Source organism: Jatropha curcas, chromosome 9 (genome assembly GCF_041381405.1).
Source record: "Jatropha curcas cultivar XTBG-Jc1 chromosome 9, XTBG_Jcur_1.0, whole genome shotgun sequence".
Lineage (NCBI taxonomy): Eukaryota > Viridiplantae > Streptophyta > Magnoliopsida > Malpighiales > Euphorbiaceae > Jatropha > Jatropha curcas.
The window spans coordinates 1,716,377-1,736,750 of NC_143159.1; the positions used below are offsets into that span (position 1 = coordinate 1,716,377).

Consider the following 20,374-nt stretch of genomic DNA (forward strand, 5'->3'; position numbering starts at 1 on the left):
TTTCAACAATTTGCATTTCCTTTTCTTTGATATCGCATTTACAAGGTATCGATTCAAATTGAAAATATTTTTTTTCCCGACTTTTACTTCGGTTGAGTTCTCTGCTCCTTCAGATTAATCATTCATAAACGGCGGGGTCGTTCCAACTTTTTGGTAGGAGAATCTACGAAATACTTTTTGGCGGTAAAAAATTCCAGCAACTCTCTCGTCTCTGAGAGCGAAGCCGCAATTTTAGTGGAGATTAGTAAACTAGGTTATCATATGGCATCTCCATTTTCAATGGTGTCTCTCTCAGTTTTCATTCTCTTTGTACTTTAAATTATTTGGTATTGGTATTTATTGTTAGTTATACATCAATTTTGTTGAATCCATTCTCTATTTATGGAGTAAGTAACTAGCTTGCTATGAGATGCAATTTGAATCATTCTCTTTTTATGATTGTAGACGATCGCCCAATACAATTGTGTGTTTTTTTTTTTTTTTTGGCCCCTTTAGTTGTGTTTCTTTATGGATAGCTGATTTTGGAGCTGTTGGACACAGATGATTGGATCTGAGTAGCTTTCAGCGATATGAGGATGTTGGTACAGTATTGCACTCAGAGGAGTATGCTTTTTTCAAAGGTTTTCATTACCTATGCTCATTATTCTTTCAATAATGCCGTTTATAGGTGTTAAAGGAAATCGCATAAACCATATTTGCATCTTATATAAACCGTCACATTTAGTAACTGACTGCAATTAAAGGGACTGGTTCCCACTTTCATTGATTAACTCACCCTCTGTTGGTTGTCATGGTTTCTTGTTACGCATATTCTTTAGTTTGGAACTTCATAATGGCTGTTTCCCTTTCTGCATTTAGGAAACAGTTAGATGTGTCTTGTCATGATACTTGGAATTATTATTCTCACTTCAGATTTTATCCAGATTATTAGGGTCTCAATTTTGTCTTCATTTTCAGGTTTTACTGAGTTCTTATAAGAATAGCTTATGCAATCCTTACATGGCTTCAGCCTCCCAACTTGAGAGAGTTTCTTATATAACTCTGGACTATAGGTCTTACGGAAGATTTTCTCTTATATCTGGTGGTGATGTTTCAATGAGTATCCGTGGCAGTGATGCCAACGTGCATCCTATTTCTAGGAGGACCTACCAGATTGTGGTTGCTGCTACTCGTGATATGGGCATTGGGAAGGATGGGAAGTTACCATGGAGATTGCCAACGGACCTCAAATTTTTCAAGGAGATTACGTTGACCACATCAAGCCCTGAGAAAAAGAATGCAGTAGTAATGGGTAGGAAAACATGGGAGAGTATTCCTCCCAAGTATAGACCCCTGCCTGGACGCTTGAATGTTGTGCTGACTCGATCTGAAAGTTTTGCTGGTACAGCCACAGAAAACACTGTAATATGTGGAAGTATACCATCAGCCTTGAAGTTGTTGGCCGAAGAGCCTTACAGTTTCTCAATTGAAAAGGTGTTTGTTATAGGAGGTGGTCAGATATTGAGGTAATTTGCTTCTCAATGGATAAACTATAGATTAGTACTTGTCTGTGTGGCCAATATTGGTATCTTCTCGTACAGGGAAACACTGAATGCACCAGGATGTGATGCCATCCACATTACTGAAATTGAGACGAATGCTGAATGTGATACCTTCATTCCGGCTATTGATTTGTCTTTATTTCGCCTATTGCATTCCTCTCCACCATTAGTAGAAAACAATGTCCAGTATTCTTTTGTGACATATGTACCGAGCAGAGAATTCAGAAACTAGAACTCTTTCTAATAGTGCTGCAGCAAAGTTTAATGGTACCATTTCTGACCTTCAGATTGGTTCTTTGTATGGCAATGTTTTAGAGATGAGAATAGTGGTAAATGTTCTCGCAGTTCTGCATATGTCAATATATACTAGGAATCGCTATTGGGGTTCCAGAATTCGGAGTTCAGTAACTATTTGGAAAACACTAATTCAGCAGTTTATGCCGATCGGCCATGGTCTCAATTGATTTACTGTTCTGTTGTTGTTGCTACAGTTTCGAAAATATTTCTTTTACTTTGATATTTTCCCGTTTCTTTCATAGGTTTATGATCCACACAAGATGCACGAGAGAAAACACATGAAAATGGCAGTGTAGATACTTAAAAAGGTAAAATCGAAAATTTCTATGTTAAATTGTAGATAATTTGCCTCAGGCATTCACCTTATATGTTTTCTTTTTCTGAGAGCTGACCAGATTGTATTTACATCAAAATTGAATTTCATAGGCTTGATAATTTTGATTAAGTAGAAATTTGAGTTCGCATCGTTCTTCATGTTATCATGTTGATCTTTTTTGAAGTCCAGCAATTGAACCAAAGCCAGAAACCCGAAAAAATTCATCTCTCCTAGATAATTTTATTGACAAAACTGAGCATAAAATGTTTTCTGTTGATAACTTCCTAAAAAGAAAAAAAAAAAAATCCTACTTATTCAATTTTCCCACATAGTTGTAGATGTTATCTTGTGATGAAGGAATTTTATTAGGCCCTGAAGTGCAACTTCTGCATCTTTATTTTTCAACAGCTCTCCAGCAACTTCAGCAGGCGTTGCCTGACCTTCTCTAGCAGCTGCTCAATTTCTTCAAGAAGTGGATGTTCATGAATTTGCAAATAATTAGATGCAAGTCTCTTGAAACCAAAGAAAGTGCAGTAAGACATATGCAGGTGCACATCCATGCGACCTGGTCTTAGCAACACTGGATCAAGCTGGTCTTTGTAATTGGTGGTGAACACTATAATCCTTTCATCTCCACAGCTCGACCACAAGCCATCAATGAAATTCAGAAGACCAGAGAGAGTAACCTGCCATGAAAGAGCAAGTTTGCAATGTTAATGTTATATAAAATTGTCTAAGACACGCTTAGGAAACTTACCTTATCCTCATCCAGAGATTCGAAAGAACGATCAATGTCTTCTACCACTAATATTGAACGATTGCCTGTACCAATCAGTAACCTCTTCTGATAGAGTAAGGAACAGTTCCAATATCTGTAAATTAGATGGCTGAAACAGAACAGAAAAAAAAAAAAAAAGAAAAGAAAAGAAGATAAAGAGAGTGTAAAGAAGAAGAGAGAAATTGTATTAGATCAATAGGACTGAATCAATAATAGTGGATTGTCAATACAATAATCTCAGGAGTCTAAAATGGAGAAAAGAAATACAAGAGCTAACAGAAATCTTGATTCCAAAGAAACCAAGCCAAGAGCTACAGCTCTCCAACAGAATAATCTGTCCAAAAACTATTTGCCCAAAGATGCTCAGCCCTCTCCTCGCTTGCCTTCTTGTACTGGCGTGATACCCTCATCATAACTGATTGTGACGGGTGTTACATTCTCATTCCTTGAATTATTCCCCTGTTTTCTTGGATCACTCACCAAATTAGCAGCAGCCTTTGGCCTTCTTGAGTAAACCTTAAAGGGCCTGGGCTCATTTCTATCAATACTTCCCCCTGAATTAACAGCCTTGTCCTCAAGGTTGTAGTATGGAAATTGCCCAATAAAGTCAGATGCGTCCATCCAAGTGGATTCTTCGACCGGACGGCCTGTCCACTGAACAAGGAATTGCTTGACATTGGTATCATCTTTCTTGACGGAGCGAGTCTGTAATATGGCAATAGGTTCTACTATAGGCTCTCCAACATCTTGCAGCTGTTCGGGCAGTTCGGTGACCAACCTGTGCTCCCCCACGACCTTTTTCAACTGAGATACATGGAAGACTGGGTGTATTCGAGAGGAAGAGGGCAGGAGCAGCTTGTACGCTACGGCACCCACTTTAGCAACAACCTCGAAGGGGCCGTAATAGCGTGCTGCAAGTTTAGCATTAAACCATGCGGTTACTGACTGTTGCCTGTAGGGTCTGATTTTGAGGAATACTTTGTCACCCACCTGAAATTGCACATCGCGCCTATGACGGTTGGAGTACTTAGTCATCAAGTGCTGAGCCTTGGTAAGGTTGAATTTCAACTGGCGGATGATTTCGTCCCGGTCCTGAAGTTGAATTGACACTTCCTCTACCTTTATTTCCCCTGGCAGGTGTTGATGAATGGTGGGGGGTGGACGGCCATAGACTATCTCGAAAGGTGTCTTCTTTACTGAACCTTGGAAGCTTGTATTGTACCAATATTCTGCCCATCCCAACCATTTTGCCCAGCTTTGTGGCTGCTCGGAGCAGAAGCAGCGGAGGTAAGACTCAACACATCGGTTTAGAACCTCAGTTTGCCCGTCCGTCTGTGGGTGGTAGGCTGATGAGAACTTGAGTTGGGTGCCTTGGAGCTTGAATAATTCTTTCCAGAAGTTGCTTAAGAAGAGTGGGTCACGATCACTAACCATAGTTTTAGGAAATCCATGAAGCCGAACAATTTCTGAAGTGAACAATTCAGCCACTCGTTTAGCAGTGAAAGGATGCTTCAATTTCAAAAAGTGACCATACTTGGATAATCTGTCCACAACCACTAAAATACAATCAGCCCCATGAGATCGTGGTAAGCCAGTGATAAAATCTAGGGCGATTTCCTCCCAAATCATATTAGGAATGGGTAGTGGCTGTAGCAGCCCAGCAGGGGATTGAGCCTCGTATTTCTGTTGCTGACAAACCAAACAAGCAGCCACAAATTTCTGGATTTGTCCCATCATCCCTGTCTAATAAAAGCTTGAGGCAATGCGACGGTAGGTGCGATATGCTCCGGAATGACCACCCGTGGGTGTAGAGTGAAATTCTGAGATTATCTGCTCTAACCGCTTAGAAGTAGCAGGAAGAACGAGCCTTCCCTTGAAATAGAGTCTACCATGGATGAGACAATAATGAGGGTGCTTCTTAGGATCTTTCCGCAAGTCAGAGGTTAACTGTTGCAGAACCCCATCGGCCTGAATTTCTTGGTTGATTTCTTTCCAATCTGCCCATTGAGAGTATGACAGTGCTTGGAATTGAGGGCTGTCAGCCTGTCGGGATAGTGCGTCGGCAACTTTGTTGGAGATTCCGGGCTTATATCCAATCTGAAAATTGTAACCCATTAGTTTGGAAATCCAATACTGTTGTGCGGGGGTGGTTACCTGTTGGGAGAGCAAGTGGCCTAGGCTCCGTTGATCGGTACGAACTAAGAAATTTCGGCCGATCAAGTATGGCCTCCAATGACGGACAGCTAGGACTAAGGCCATTAGTTCATTATCATAGGCTGATCTTCTTGAAGCGGGATCAAAAGTGCCTTTACTGAAGTAGGCAACGGGTTTGCCTTGCTGCATTAGGACAGCCCCTATGCCAGTCCCAGACGCATCACACTCAACAACAAAGGGCTTAGTGAAGTCGGGCATAGCAAGTACAGGAGATGTAGTGACTGCTTGCTTCAGTGTTTCAAATGAATCTTGTGCCAGTGAGTTCCAGGAGAACTTTTGTTGAGACTCTTTCTTCAAAAGTAAAGTGAGTGGCCGAGCCAATTGACCGTAATTGCGGATGAACTTCCTATAGTATCCTGTGAGTCCCAAGAATCCCCTGACAACTTTTACAGACGTCGGGGTTGGCCATCGGAGAATACTAGTAACCTTTGCTGGATCCATGGAAACCCCCTCGCTTGAGATTATGTGCCCCAAGTACTCCATTGATGACTTGGCCAAGGAACACTTCTTTGGGTTAACATGTAGTTGATGCTGTTCTAGAAGGGTAAGAACCATGGATAAGTGTTGAAGATGAGATTCCCAGTCCTTACTGTAAATCAGTATGTCGTCAAAAAATACTAACACAAAATGGCGAAGGTGAGGGCGGAATATGTCGTTCATAACAGCTTGGAACGTGGCAGGAGCTTTCATAAGCCCAAAGGGCATAACCAAGAACTCGTAGTGTCCTGTGTGTGTTCGAAAAGCTGTCTTGTGAATGTCAGGCGTCGAAACTCGGATTTGAAAGAACCCCGATTTCAAATCCAGCTTGGTGAAAAAACAGGCGCCATAAAGTTCATCTAGCAACTCTTGAACCACTGGAATTGGATACTTGTTCGGGACAGTAGCTTTGTTCAATTGGCGGTAATCGACGCAAAAACGCCAACTACCATCTTTCTTGCGCACTAGCAACACCGGGCTGGAGTAAGGACTGTGACTAGGTTGTATAATTCCAGCAGATAACATCTCAGATACTAGCTTCTCAATTTCGTCTTTCTGCAAATGGCCATACCTATATGGTTTAACACAAATCGGTTCCTGCCCTGTTTTGAGAATAATTTGATGGTCAGCTGGCCGATGAGGAGGAAGAGATCGAATCTCGTCGAAGACAATCTGGTGTTTCTCTAGTAGCCTGTGCAATGCCGATTCTTGTGAAGACGAGAGCTCAATGGTGTGTAGTGGGGAAATTTCAGCATCGACCCCCCAAAGCAAAACAGAGAAGTCTACGTCCAATAGTTTGCGGATGGACTTCAGGGAAGAAGGCGTTCTCATAAGAGACGGGTCACCCACTAGAGAAACGGTCTGTCCGTCATGAGTAAACTCCATAGTCATCTGAGCCCAATTGCTCCGGATATCACCCAAAGTTTCCAGCCATGCTATTCCCAGAACGAAATCAACCCCATGTAATGGAAAGATGAAGAAGTTGCCCACAATTTCAAATGAACCAACCCGTACCTGAAGTTGACGACACATACCCGAGGCAGCTACTCGATTACCGTTCCCAAGGCGGACATAATAGACAGGAGTGGGGGTGACTGTAAGTTTGAGCTCTTTGTGGAGTTGGGACGAGATAAAATTGTGTTGCTCCACTATCCACCATGATCATGACCTCCATAGAAGAGAAAGTACCTTTGAATTTCATGGTTTTTGGTTTAGAGATGCCCCCAATTGAGTTAAGAGAAAGCTCTATATTGGAGAAGTGAGCTTCATCCCAGGTGACAAGAGGATCAGTCTCAACGGTGACATCCATTTCGGCCATCTGGCCTTCATTCTCTGCAGGCTCGTCTTCGCTAGCAATTAGGGCACGAAGGGCGCGATTGGGGCATTCGTGAAGGGGTGAGTAAGGCTGTTTGCACTTAAAGCAAAGGCCCCTGGCTCGGAGATTTTGGTATTCTTGGTGGGAGTAGTGGCGGGTGGTTCTTGGAGGATGAATGTGGGTGGCTGGTTTTGTAGGTGGTGCGGGTAGAGCTAGAGGGCGTGGTAAGGAATCTGGTGGTTTGAGGGGTGGGGATGGAGGTGTTTCACGTTTCTGCAAGGTGAAGGTGTTAGTTGGGTATTTGGAGTAGCTTGGGCCTGAGGATTTTGGGCCTAGCCCGAATTGGGTGGGTAAGTGTTGTTTGGTGGGAGAGAAGTTGATTTCCCTTTCAATTTCACGTGCCACCTTCATCGCGCGACGCAAATCGACTGTGTCAGGTGAACGCAGACGGAGTCGAATGTCACAGCGGAGACCATTGAGGAAATATCCTAACAGCTGTGGGTCAGACAAGGATGGGGCTTGGGCTGCTCGGGAGATGAACTCGACAATGAAGGAGGAGACTGTCCCAACCTGTTTGACGGCAGCAAGGAGCTCGTAGGGGTTCTCAGAATCATCGCCGCTGAACTGAATGGCTAATTCCTCTTTTAACTGGTCCCAAGAGAAAGCAGGCTCGCGCTGCCGAACCCATCGAAGCCAGTGAAGAGCTTCTCCTTCCATAGCCACAAGGGCCAAGGGAATCTTCATATCGGGTTCTGATTGATGGAGCTCAAAGTATTGTTCTGCCCGTGCAATCCAACCTATCGAGTCAGACCCATTGAAGGTAGGCATGTCAACTTTCTTAATCTGGTCTTGAATAGATGTGGGTGTGGAAGGTGTTGTGGCTGGTGGTGTGGGAATGGTTGTAGTGGGCGCGATGTTTGGAGGAGGTTGTGGTCGGGAAGAGGTTGGTTTGGGAGAGGAGGAGTCACCGGATTCTGTTTGGGCCCTGCCGGCAGTGAGAACCGACATAAGTTGGTCGAACTTGGTTGTGAGAGTGGACATTTGGTTGGTGAGGGATGTAAGGTTCTGGGTATATTCAGTGTGGAAGGATGTTTGAGAGTTGTCAAGGGTGGCAAGATGAGCTTCAATGGTGGAAATATTCCTCTCTATCTGATCAATCCGCGAGTCTTGTCTGGTATTTGTCATTGTGGAGATCGAAGAAAAGGGCAGGTCGGACCAAATTGATAGAGTAAGGAACAGTTCCAATATCTGTAAATTAGATGGCTGAAACAGAACAGGAAAAAAAAAAAAAAAAGAAAAGAAAAGAAGATAAAGAGAGTGTAAAGAAGAAGAGAGAAATTGTATTAGATCAATAGGACTGAATCAATAATAGTGGATTGTCAATACAATAATCTCAGGAGTCTAAAATGGAGAAAAGAAATACAAGAGCTAACAGAAATCTTGATTCCAAAGAAACCAAGCCAAGAGCTACAGCTCTCCAACAGAATAATCTGTCCAAAAACTATTTGCCCAAAGATGCTCAGCCCTCTCCTCGCTTGCCTTCTTGTACTGGCGTGATACCCTCATCATAACTGATTGTGACGGGTGTTACATTCTCATTCCTTGAATTATTCCCCTGTTTTCTTGGATCACTCACCAAATTAGCAGCAGCCTTTGGCCTTCTTGAGTAAACCTTAAAGGGCCGGGGCTCATTTCTATCATCTTCAAATCGGAATTGCATTGAACTTCCTTTAAATCCAAATCATAAACATCAAACTTGAGATAATTAGCCATGGCTGCAACCAAGCTCGACTTCCCCGTTCCAGGTGGTCCATATAACAAATACCCACGTTTCCAAGCCTTGCCTACTCTCCTGTAAAACTCCTTCCCTGCTAGAAATTGATTGAGGTCCTCAAGTAACGTCGTTTTCATATCCGGATCCATTGCTATTGTGTCAAATGTTGCAGGATGGTCGAAGTTGATGGATCCCCAATAATCGGTACCATTATAATCAATTGTGTGGAGTTTCAGAGTCTTCTTCTCTTCTCTTATTGCTTTTGCCTTTCGAAGGATATGAGGTAAATAAGAACTCAAAACCAAGTCTCTGTACTTACTTTTGAAACTTAGCTCGAAGTAACGTAGCTCAGATCGAGAAAACGTGCCGCCATCATTGCGTTTCTTATTAGAAGAAACATGTGTTTCAATGTGGGAAGACACTAAAACCCATCTCAATTCCACCCCTTGAAACACATCAAGCAATTCTTGGTCTCTGTCAATAGTAACAGCTAGTTCCTTCTCCTTCTCTGGCTTATTTACTTTGATTCTTCTGGTTAATGGCGATAAGTTGGAGCCCAAGTATACATTAGCGGCCTGAAACATTTGATTTGCAGTGAGGTCATCAAACTCGTCAATGATGATGGTGAGCTGAGAAGACAAACGGGTTGATATTTTTCGAAGGGTCGAATGAAAGTAGTCATGGACAGGTTGGGGGATGAGATCTTTGGTTATGGAACGAAAGAGAATGGCAGTGGCAGCGAGGGAAGCTGCTGTCGAGAGGAGAGTTTCAGTCTTGGGGAGAGATAACATCATCTTGATTTTATTGAATTGGATTGGAAGGAAACTACTTTTTATGCAGAGATTAAGGGTTTTTTTTTTTTATAATGGCGGTTTTGGCTTGGTGCGAAAGAAATTAAATTGGTTAATGCTCATTGAAGAACATAGGTTAGCGGCGGTTTGCGCCTTTTCAAGGTTTACAAATTTTCCGGGAAAGAAAAGAGAGAAGGCGGTGCCTAATGTCTCGGTAATATTCCAGTAGCTAGTTAGTAGACAGTGGAATGGGCCTAATGGATGTTGCTTAGACCCATAGAATGTGAACAACGAAGGTAATAAGCCCATTTTCACGCATTGAATGAACGACGACTGATCGTCAAGCCAGTGGTCCTTGGTGTTGGTGCATTTTGAAACCAGTTAAACGCTGTCGTGGAAAGAAAGGAGGGACATTGTAGGATATTGCTAATGCCAGGTGACCCATTTTCTTAATTTGATTCGTTTGGTTAATGGTGACAAGTAGGAGATTAAGTATACATTAGCAGCCTAAAACATTTGATTAGCATTGAGGCCATCAAACTCTTCAATGCCGATAATGAACTAGCTAATTTTTTTTAGCAACTCACATAGTGGTGGTTAATTATAATTTTTCTCAGAAGACAAAAGAAAAAGTGCTATTAAAAAAGGCTGGTAAGATTTTTGTCTGTTTGCATTTTTTTTTTTTTTCCTTATTTATGATTCTTCATTAAGCTTTTGTAAAATAAAACATTAGATTTTATGATAAAGGGTTACTATGATACTCGTAAATAAAAGGAAAAGGTAGGTGTAACAGTATAATAAGGAATTAAAATTAGAAACAAAATCGAAAATGTGGCCATTCAAAGTCTTTTTCTTTAAAAAGGGACTTGAGCATTCAGGTTGATATCACAATTCATCAAGATATGAATCAGTCTAATATCTTATAATGTTGATGTTACATGGATTCATCAACATAGAGGCACCAGCACTTGTCGGAAATTTTTAAACATTTCTATGTTTTCAGGCACCAACATAATATCTATTAATTTAAAATTATTTCCAACCAAAAAGAGAAGAAGAAATTATGATCCATTTGTCCCTAATTATTATTGATTAAAATTCTCATTTTAATCAATTTGCAATTACAATAATTAAAAAACAAATGTTTGTAACAACTACAGTGTTAGTAAAACAAAACAACGCTCGAATAATCTCCACAGAGAAGACAAACACTTTATGATAGGGTGGACTCATGGCACCGTCGAGAGGCACATGGGCCACGGCCCCACTCCTATGGATGGGTAGCTACGGGAGTAATTAATAATTATGGCTAAATAACTCTGTAAGTGTGTAAAGTGAAACCTTTTGCAACCTCTAAGCTCCATGTAAAGAACCTCTTTTAACCTATCCACCACTCTTCAGTCTTCCTATTCAACGTTCAGTTTCACGACAAAAGCCATCCAATCCTATAAAAACTCTATTGATAATTAATTGCCAGGCGAGTTGCCATCAGAAAACAAGATTGACACAGTAGAACTCCTAAGCAAGTTCTTGGAACTCTGATTTTAGTTCATGGAACTCGTGAAAAACGACATGCTAAAAGCAAATATACACTCTTAAACCTCATTCTTCATTTTATTAGGTGCATAGCGTAAATGAAAATTACTTGATGCAACCTAAATATATAAGAAAATAAAACTAACATTGATTTTTTTTAAGGATAAAACCCAATAATATTAAGAAAATAATAATGAAGTACAGTCAGGAATAATCTCATTGCTTGAGACTAGCATATCGATCAGAAGCTCTTGCTAGAGTATCAGCCCCAACACTAGCTTCTTACTAAGAATTAATTTTCATTTTATTAATAGAACTAAGGATTTAAAACACAAGAGAACATACTGATTAATACACATTCTACATTCTCATTTACATTACAGAACAGTAAGTATAAAGATCATCACCAACCACGTACCAAACATCGCATCGCTGACAAGTCCTTGGAACACAAGGCACAACAAGTTCTCTCTTCAATGAATCTTTATCGTCCTTCTTCTCTTCCTTAGGAGGCCCTATGCTCACAATTGTTGCAGACTTTCGAAATTTCCTCACCTTGTTAATGATTTTCACTGGATCAGCTTCACCGATCACTGTCACTGTGTTCTTGGCAGGATCAAGGACGATCGAAGTTATGTCTTCTATGGTTGCAATTAATTTCATTACCTTCTGCCTGCATTTTGAACATAGCAGCTCCACTGACACTATAGTCTTCTGCAGCAGAAAAGTAAAAAGTCAGATTTGTCCGTACTCTTTTTTAGCTTAAATACTAGAATACTGAAAATATTTATGCGATATCTAACATTAGGAAAGACACTGCAAAATGTCAGTGTAAAAAGAAAATGTGGAAGAGAATGTTTTGTAAATAGAATAACAAAGAGAAAAAAACTAAGATAATAAACAACTTAGAGAACAGATAAGTCCGAGCAAATGATAACCTTCGGCATGTTTCTGACACAAATTTCAAAAAAAATAAAAAACAATAAAGTGGAATAGAATAGGCTTATGCAGAAGTATGGAAGGATTCAGAGATGCTATATATAATTTATTGGGCACTTGTTTTGCCTGATTATGCAATAAAATCATATGATATTATTACATTTACTTTACTTGATCTTGGACAAAGGCAAAATGGAGTAAATGTAAGTAGGTGACAAGCAGTAAATGCATGTCAGAAGGGTACTAGATTGGATCAACTGTTACCTCCTACATTCATTGAATGCAAAATTTACTCGCAAGAAATTTGATATTAGAATGTGTTTTCACATATAATCTCAGATAAGCAACACATTTCAATTTCACATACCACATCCATAGACAAGCAACACATTTCAATTTCACGTCTCACAAAATCTTCCATGGGGATGCAACCTGTGTGCAAGTGCAACCCAGAAGGATGTACATGTCCATACATACAAATGTAGCAGTCACGCCATATGTGTCTAACCATCACATTATTGAGGAAATCATTGTCAATGGTTAACTACAGAATTGGCATATGCATGACTAGTGACGAGCGTAATTTACTGTTTTTCACAGAGAATGAGAAATAGAGCATTCATGTAGGATGTTTTGAAGAAACAGCATTTGTGACCTGATATTACATATTGGCATGGCCAAGAAGGCATAGAATAGCTATTTAGTTCATGAGTTCAACTATAGAGCCCATTGGAGTCCACATAATGGGCACATCTAATCCTACTCCTGCCACATTTTACGTCCTTTTATGATTGTACATGCATTAAAAGAGTCCAAAATAGGTCCCATTCTTATACACACAGAAATACCTTTAACATCTTAGCAGCTCATCATCGAGCACATGGTACAGCTGCATACTGCTAGCAATGTATGGACCCATGTTTGTTGTATTTGGTCAATTAATATACAAGATCAGTCGAGTCTTCCATCTTGACTTCATTCTGCAAATCCTGATCTGAAATCAAGCTCTAGAATCAGGCGCTGATCTTCAATACAGTTACTCTACAAAAAAAGAATTTACTAATGCAATTAGAACTTTAAATGTCTAAATCACAGTTGTCAAAACAAATACAAGTAGATATTAAGAAATTAAATAAATGTGCTAAAACATGTAGAATAATAGTATTTCATTCTGTTCTTGAAAATTTATTTACAATACAATCATATAGAAAGATTAAAGTTAAGATCTGATTAGAACATGAACAAATAAAAATGAAAAGAAAAAAGCAGCAAAGTATACTGAAAACCCATATTGAACAATGAGCCAAACCTGATGAATTTGGTAAAAAATTGCCTATCCTATATTTATCTTATATGTCAACCTAATAACTAAGTCCTTGTTAGGATCAGCCGCATGTATTCACTTCCTCCATTCCGCCTATCTTAGGTCCATATATCAACCATTGAAATACTAAAATTTCGTTAACTGGACATGATTGAGAAAAGAAAAGAAAGATCTAAATCTATAAGAAAACACAATTAGCAGAACGGAACACGTTACAGATGCACATTTGCATTAAAGCAAAAGGCAATTTACAGAGTGAAATCTGCTAAATCAGATTGCAAGACCTTAACCATCAGAAGTCTGCTTAAATTTTGGCCTCGACATTTGAGTTTCCCGACCCCCAACGCAGTGCAGCCCAGCTAAATGAATTTTAGAGGACACGTAAGCTTGAGATGGAATGGCACTAAAAGTAGCCAAGGTATCATTTTCCAAGCAGTGATCTAAAGTGTCTTGTCACTTTCTACCCCTCCCCCTCATTTAATTTCCATCAAATGACTACATACAGTGGAAAGCTGAATAGATCTTTATATTAATTTCTATAAACAAGTGTACTTTCACATGCAATATTTCTCATAGCACTTTTAAAAATTTGAAAAGGTAAATTCAGTATTATGTAGAATTTTAGAGCTAATACTAATACATCATTGCTTGTATTTAGAAATGTGGATGCCCTGGCGTGGAGAATTGGACATCTCGGTGTAAATAAGATGATGAAAACCTCTAACATTTTCCAACCTCCAAGAATATAGCTCTCAAATGAGCAGAAGGAACAGAAAAGATTCAAACGGCCAACAGCAAATAGATTGGATTAGGGCTTATTGCCCTGACAGGAGTCTTCAAAGTGACCTGCTAAAATTTCTTTCCAGTTCCATGGCACCTATATTCCAGAATTTAACGCCCTAAATAAAAATTCAGGGCATGGTTCGTTTATAACTGGCTTAAAAGGAAACGTGATTCATGACAAGTACTTAATTCAATATAGGTTGTGTAGAAAGTCATTTTAAGAGCATTGGACATAAGAGGAAAATGAATGATAGATGTACTTCAGTTTTACTTGAATAGCTCTAAAAACAAAAATTTCTGAACTGGTAAAGGTAGAGCTGGGGTTAAAGGTTCAACTAGAGATTTCAAACAAGATTTAAACTGATATTGAATGATTATCTTTAAACATTAATATAATACTGGAAACTGACCCCAGAGCTTTGGGTCTAACAACATTGCTCAAGGCATCACATAAAATATCAAACAAGAGGTGATGTGATATAAAAAAGACAAAATACCCTTCAACTCAAAAGCTTACATACTATAAAATTTTAAGAAATATACAGAGATAGAATTATTTACATCTACAAGGGAAATTCAATCTTTTCAAGAAGTAAATGAAAAAGGCAAATTTTATGCACCAAAAGGTGAAAACTTCCACATTCATTATACAAGTAACATTAAACAATAATTACGGGAGAAAAGATTATTATACCAAAATACTTCCACTTACCAATCAAATTTTTCAGTAAAATAAGAATGCTCTATACTCTTGCTGAATCTACTTTATAGTTTCATAAACTTCCATGCTCATAGTGTTGGCTTTCGTACAGTTTGTTTCCACCATTGCGGAATAGCAGCTCATTATTTTCTCATCCTTTTCATAATAGGTTTCCATCTTCTTTAAGGGTTTCAAATCCAAGTCAAGGAAACTCACCTAAAGCAGTTGCAACAAAAAGAAATATCAAACTGTAATAGAAGACATGTTTCTGGAAGAATTCAAACTGTTAACTGACGAAACTTTATTAATTGGCAAAAAGCACACCCAGTGCTAGCTTTCATCAACATATGAAATTATTATTATAGTAGTAAGGGAGGAACCATCACCATGAATTAAATATTACCAAACACGCACAGGATTTTAAACATTGTAAGGCTTGAACACCACATGGAGCATAAATATTATAAAATTTCACCCTATAGAAAATGAGAATCTTAGGAGACATGAATGTCTAATTATTTAAGAAATTAAAAATCTTTCTCCCAAGGTTTTCCTAATGTGATATGTTTACAATAAAATGAACCTCATAGGTATTCAAGTAACTTAATATCTAACATGAGATTTAAAATATAAATGAAAGATGTTAAAGGCTTACCTTGTAATCAAAATTTTGGTTGGTTGATTGCAGATATATACTACTATATTGAGATCCTAAACCCCTATCTTCCATTGGTTTAAAGCTGATCATCATACTACAGTCCTTTGCTGTCGCAGCAATCAAATAGTCCTTCACGATCTTCAAGCTGTCATCCATAGGAATGGAATGCAAGGAGGCATATCTATGTGGCAATCTTGCTTCATCCAATTCTCTGCATACCATACAAGGCTGAGAAATTATGTTATAATATGCATGAACTGCCCCCTCAATGTCAAAATTATCAAGCTTTTGAGCTTCAAGAAGCTGATCCAGTACTCGAGAACTATAAACTGTCTCAGCAACAAGCTCTATAAAACTCCTTGTACGCAAACCATCATCCGCCTGGATGACTCCCTTCAATGCATCTTCAAAAGCTTTTTCAATCAAAGCACTAGTTTTGCTTGTGCCACCACCCAAGCCCCCAAATATAAGAGAACCATTTAAGAATACACGGAAATTGTTTTGAGGGGTGGTGTAGAGATCGTTGATGGCTTTGTGTATTCTTTCCTTCGAACCAGAGAAAATGTCCAGAGGATCATACTGGCTCAACTCTGATATCTGAAAAATTAACATGATTGAAGAGAATGAAATCCAGAAATTAGACAAAACACCTCTGCAATACATGCACAAGATTTTAAAGCTTGCATTAATGACACTAATCAATAAAGTAGAAGTCATTTATGATAACTGACATAGTAAACCAATTCATAGCATCATTGAAATAAATCTGTCATGGGACCATAATAAAGCATAAACAAACAAACCTCATGTTGGCTCAACTTCAGGACTTGGTGCATTCTAAAACGAGCTGTGCTCCTCTTGATGGAATTTCTTTCAGCAATAAACCTTGATGATGGGAGAAATCCACATTTGGGCTACTTGATGGGAACAAATAGGCAAGTTATAAAGCTTATAAGGAAAATATATTGCTCACAAGCAAACAAAAAAGAACAAGAGAAGAGAAGAAATACAACCAACAAAAAGTTGTGTATATATACCTTTATCTCAACAGATATGCAGGGTCCAACTTTAAGGCTACCTGATATGAAGAGAGCAGAATAAACTAACACTTATAAATGTTGTATCAAAAGATAAACCAATCAGCCCTTAAATTATTACATTATGTACATTTGATTCCATGGTTTAAAAATTAAGTAATTGTCCATAATGTTTACTACATAAAATAGGGGCTGTTGCCAAATTTCAACTGTCATGATAGGCAGGCAACCAGGTCAAAATCCTGTCACCGACGTTATTATGATTTGGTCTCATATTGCCTAGAAATATGAAAGGGTAAAGGCATCAAGCATCAAAAGAGAGTAATAGATAGAACAGAATTTCTGGCAGATCAAATGAGCTGTTTGTTGCTTTTGGCCTTAAATAGGCATCAGAACAAAAGTACTATTTTCATGACTACCTACTGGTATGTCCAGATATATGGCCATCAGGTAAGTGCACCACATAAAACATGCCATGGCCACTTTTTGACAACTAGTATAAAAAGAGCACGGTAAATACCATGAGGAAATAAAGAGTGATCAGTCATGATAAGCACAAAATCCCGGTCTGTATCGATCTTGGCAGCATCAACTCTCCAGGCAGGACGCTGGGAAATCACTTTCTTCTCTATGGATTCAAGAAAATCTCTAGACACTGAAACATGCATCTGCCAAATTCCAAGTAAACATCAGAAATGCTATCCTAACTAAAATTAAGTGTTCAGCAGCATATTTATATACGGAACTTCAGCACAAATATATCTACACTGTAAGGACTAAAGAGAAGGCAAATACATAATTGACATTTAAAAATGAAATTCAGTTAGCTCTAGAAAAATCAAAGTAAAAGGGAAGAAGAAAAGGCATACACCGGCATCTACGTGTTTGGGACCCAACAAAGGGCTCATGACATGCTTCACATAAAACCACTCCGCTAGTTCTTTTGTAGGAGCCGATACTAGCTCTTTTGACTCCCGCCATAGTAACCGCTCTTGCTCTGTCAATACTGTGTGCTCACCCAGTCGACGTGAAGATCCATTCCTTGCTATTTTCTGTATTCTCATTACCTTCCCGACCTTTGTACCACACATTGCATATAGAAGAGAACAGTTCCAAAAAAAAAAAGTAGACAATTAAATTAAAAAAAAAAAAAAGAAAAAAAAAAGCAAGCAATACAAGGCCCCTCCTTAAAACAACTTTCCGTAACTGCATTAGTTCTAAAATTAGATTCAATTAAAGAGAGAGAGAAAAAAAAAAAAAAAAAAAAAGAGTCCATGAACGTACGAAGAGAGGAGATGATCCAGTATAAGCAAGGACTAAATTGGCAGCACCTTCGCCTCTGTAGACCCACTCACCAGCGTCCTTCTGCTCTAATTTGGTCTCCATTTGGTAATTATGGAGAGCTCCCTACAGTACAAATAACCATCGGATTACACCATCTCGCCAACAAATAGATAATAATAAATTCAAGACAAAAAAACACAAGTAATTAACTGAAAGAGTCCAAAAAATGGGTCCCCGCCGGCTGATCTGAAAATCGAAACTATGTTTAAAACCCTAAACAGACGCTCGCAGACTTGAGAATCGCAATGCGCCATCCAAATTAAAGATGCTTCACTTTCACTTTACCACGAAGCTGAATATAACGCAGTGCAGAAAGAGAGAGTAAGGTGAAAGTGAAGGCGCGTCTGTTTTAGGGTTTTAAGCACAGTTTTGATTTGCAGATCAGCCGGCGGTAACGATTTTAGACTCTTTTCAGTTAAATTACTTGTGCTTCAGCTATCTACGGTACAAATAACCATCGGATTACACCATATTGCCAACAAATAGATAATAATAAATTCAAGACAAAAAAACACAAGTAATTTACCTGAAAATATTTCAAAATCGATACAGGCGGCTGATCTGAAACGAAATTATTTTTAAAACCCTAAAACAGACGCTCGCAGACTTGAGAATCGCAACCTGCGATCGAAATTAAGGATGCTTCACTTTCACTGTACTCTTTCTCAGCTCCGCGGAGCTGAATATAACGCCACAAGTTGCAGATTAAAGTGCATAAAGAGAGAGAATCAGTGGCGCTTTACTTCTTGGGAAAAGAGAGAGACCTTTTTCCAATTCGATTTTATCAGTCTGGCTTGCAATCGTTCCAGTTAGTTGACCGATTAGAGTTTGGGAGTGAAGATATTTCTCTTTAAAATGTGTGCCCGCTTTCCTTTTTTGTACCTTGGGGACTGACTAGTCACTGAAGGAAATTAGGTCAAACGTACAACTATAGCACCAGATACTTATTCCGTTTCATAGAAAATATTTTGTGGGGGCACGTATCTTATCCTGCCCTAAACCCAAAACCCACTTGTGTTAACTGTTTGGAGAGATTTCTAATACCAGACAGTAGCCTCGTGGTCACGTAGTTGTCACGCAGATCGGCAAACTGAATATGTTTTGGGTCAGACTGTATTGGAAGTTGGCCCATTAGAATGGCCCATACCCATTAGGTTTAGAAACAAACCAATAGAAGAGTTATGGCAAATAGCAGTATTGTGGTTTGGTTTGGTTTAATTTAGTTTATTTGATTTGATTTGAAAATTTATTCAAAATAAATCAACACAGCTATTTATAAAAATTCAGAATGACCTAAATTATGAACAATACTCAAATTAATCAAATATATAAATATGGATTAAAAATTATGATATTCTACATGTAATTTTAATATAATGTGTGTTAATATATTTTTATAAACAACCTTCAACATTTAACTTTTCATAGAATAATTATATAATTTACCTAATTAATGTGAAACTATTATTTAATTGTCACTCAATTTATTAACAAACAACAGCTTTTGGTCAAAAATTACATGGAATTATTGATCATTTATAGTTTGGTGTAGACGGTCTTAATAAAATTTTAAATTGAACCAAAAATTTTATTTTATTTTTAATTTTATAAATTGCATGAAAACATCAATTTTTCAAACTACAATTTTATAAAAGAAAAGAATATTAAAATAAAAAGAATATATTTTTTCCTTTCTTTACCCCTCTTCCTAAAGTAAAATATTCTTAAATTACAATCAATTAATAAAATTAAATATCTAAAAAATAAATATGAAAAAGTTAATAACTTAAAAATTTTAAAATTTTTTATTATCACATATATTTATTTAAATAAAATAAATTTAAAAATTTAGAACTCAATAATTTTTCCCATTTTCTGTCAGTAAAGTAGACCTATTAATGAAATTCGTATTCGACTTTAACTCAATTCAGATAATATTGGATTTAGTTTGTGCGTCTAATAAACATAATTTAGGTCAATTGCAAACAATGAGGTGCGACATTAGCTCAATCCTCTAAATTGTGCAAGCTTGAATGTTAGGCCACTGTACGTGTCGTTCAGAAGTTTAGGTCAAAAAATGTGTTCCTCGTGCATATTATCGTACCACATACAGAAAAATATACACGTGCTCCTCATGCATCCTAAATATTGAAAACGAGTAGATAAAAAATTGAAAATAAACATGAATTCCTTGTTTCTTGCTAAAAACCTTAAAAACCAATTAATACAGTTTGAAGGGAAAGTCTAGATGGAAAGAAAAGAGAATAGAGGAAAAGACAAAATTGAGCTTTGCCTCCAAAATTGATCAAAGACTTTTAAACACTAAATATACATATGACAAAGCATTCTAACATATATGTTTTTTTATATGCAATCACTCTATACAATTAAATTGGAATTCGAAAAATCATGTGATTGTGCAGTTCAACTTATAAAAATTATTGAATAATGAATCTCTCCATCTATGATTTACTGTGGAAACTTCTGTTTATTTTGAAAAACTATGTAAAATAAAAAAAAAAAGAATATCTAGACAACCATAGCATGATA

At 38.1% G+C, this 20,374-nt stretch overlaps 3 protein-coding genes across 6 annotated transcripts; 1 reads left to right on the plus strand and 2 right to left on the minus strand.

Annotated features, from left to right (window-relative positions):
* Nucleotides 1-26: 26 nt before the first annotated feature.
* LOC105633831 (bifunctional dihydrofolate reductase-thymidylate synthase) lies at nucleotides 27-2,985 on the plus strand. Its single transcript, XM_089725908.1, is given in 6 exon segments — nucleotides 27-45; nucleotides 541-620; nucleotides 958-1,505; nucleotides 1,581-1,749; nucleotides 1,751-2,146; nucleotides 2,563-2,985. Coding segments are annotated over 4 exon segments (1,023 nt in total). The 5' UTR covers nucleotides 27-45; nucleotides 541-569; the 3' UTR covers nucleotides 2,006-2,146; nucleotides 2,563-2,985.
* LOC105633832 (AAA-ATPase At3g50940) lies at nucleotides 2,389-9,506 on the minus strand. Its single transcript, XM_089725909.1, is given in 4 exon segments — nucleotides 2,389-2,588; nucleotides 2,591-2,840; nucleotides 2,912-2,993; nucleotides 8,611-9,506. Coding segments are annotated over 4 exon segments (1,347 nt in total). The 3' UTR covers nucleotides 2,389-2,469.
* A 1,768-nt stretch (nucleotides 9,507-11,274) lies between these two features.
* LOC105633830 (inositol-pentakisphosphate 2-kinase) lies at nucleotides 11,275-18,707 on the minus strand. Of its 4 annotated transcripts, none has more exons than XM_089725996.1 (9): nucleotides 18,351-18,706; nucleotides 17,765-17,887; nucleotides 17,350-17,556; nucleotides 17,001-17,148; nucleotides 16,481-16,521; nucleotides 16,247-16,357; nucleotides 15,441-16,040; nucleotides 14,867-15,001; nucleotides 11,275-11,753 (listed from the first exon to the last, which is right to left on the minus strand). In XM_089725996.1, exons 2-9 carry the CDS (start codon nucleotides 17,864-17,866, stop codon nucleotides 11,412-11,414), a joined length of 1,686 nt encoding a protein of 561 aa, XP_089582122.1. In that variant the 5' UTR covers nucleotides 17,867-17,887; nucleotides 18,351-18,706; the 3' UTR covers nucleotides 11,275-11,411. The 4 variants fall into 4 exon arrangements, with proteins under 4 accessions (XP_089582122.1, XP_020534821.1, XP_020534820.1 ...); XM_020679162.3 differs by lacking the exon at nucleotides 11,275-11,753 and adding an exon at nucleotides 12,583-12,972 and having other exon boundaries at nucleotides 14,798-15,001; nucleotides 18,351-18,707; XM_020679161.3 differs by lacking the exon at nucleotides 11,275-11,753 and adding an exon at nucleotides 12,583-13,019 and having other exon boundaries at nucleotides 14,798-15,001; nucleotides 18,351-18,705.
* Between the last annotated feature and the right edge of the window lie 1,667 nt (nucleotides 18,708-20,374).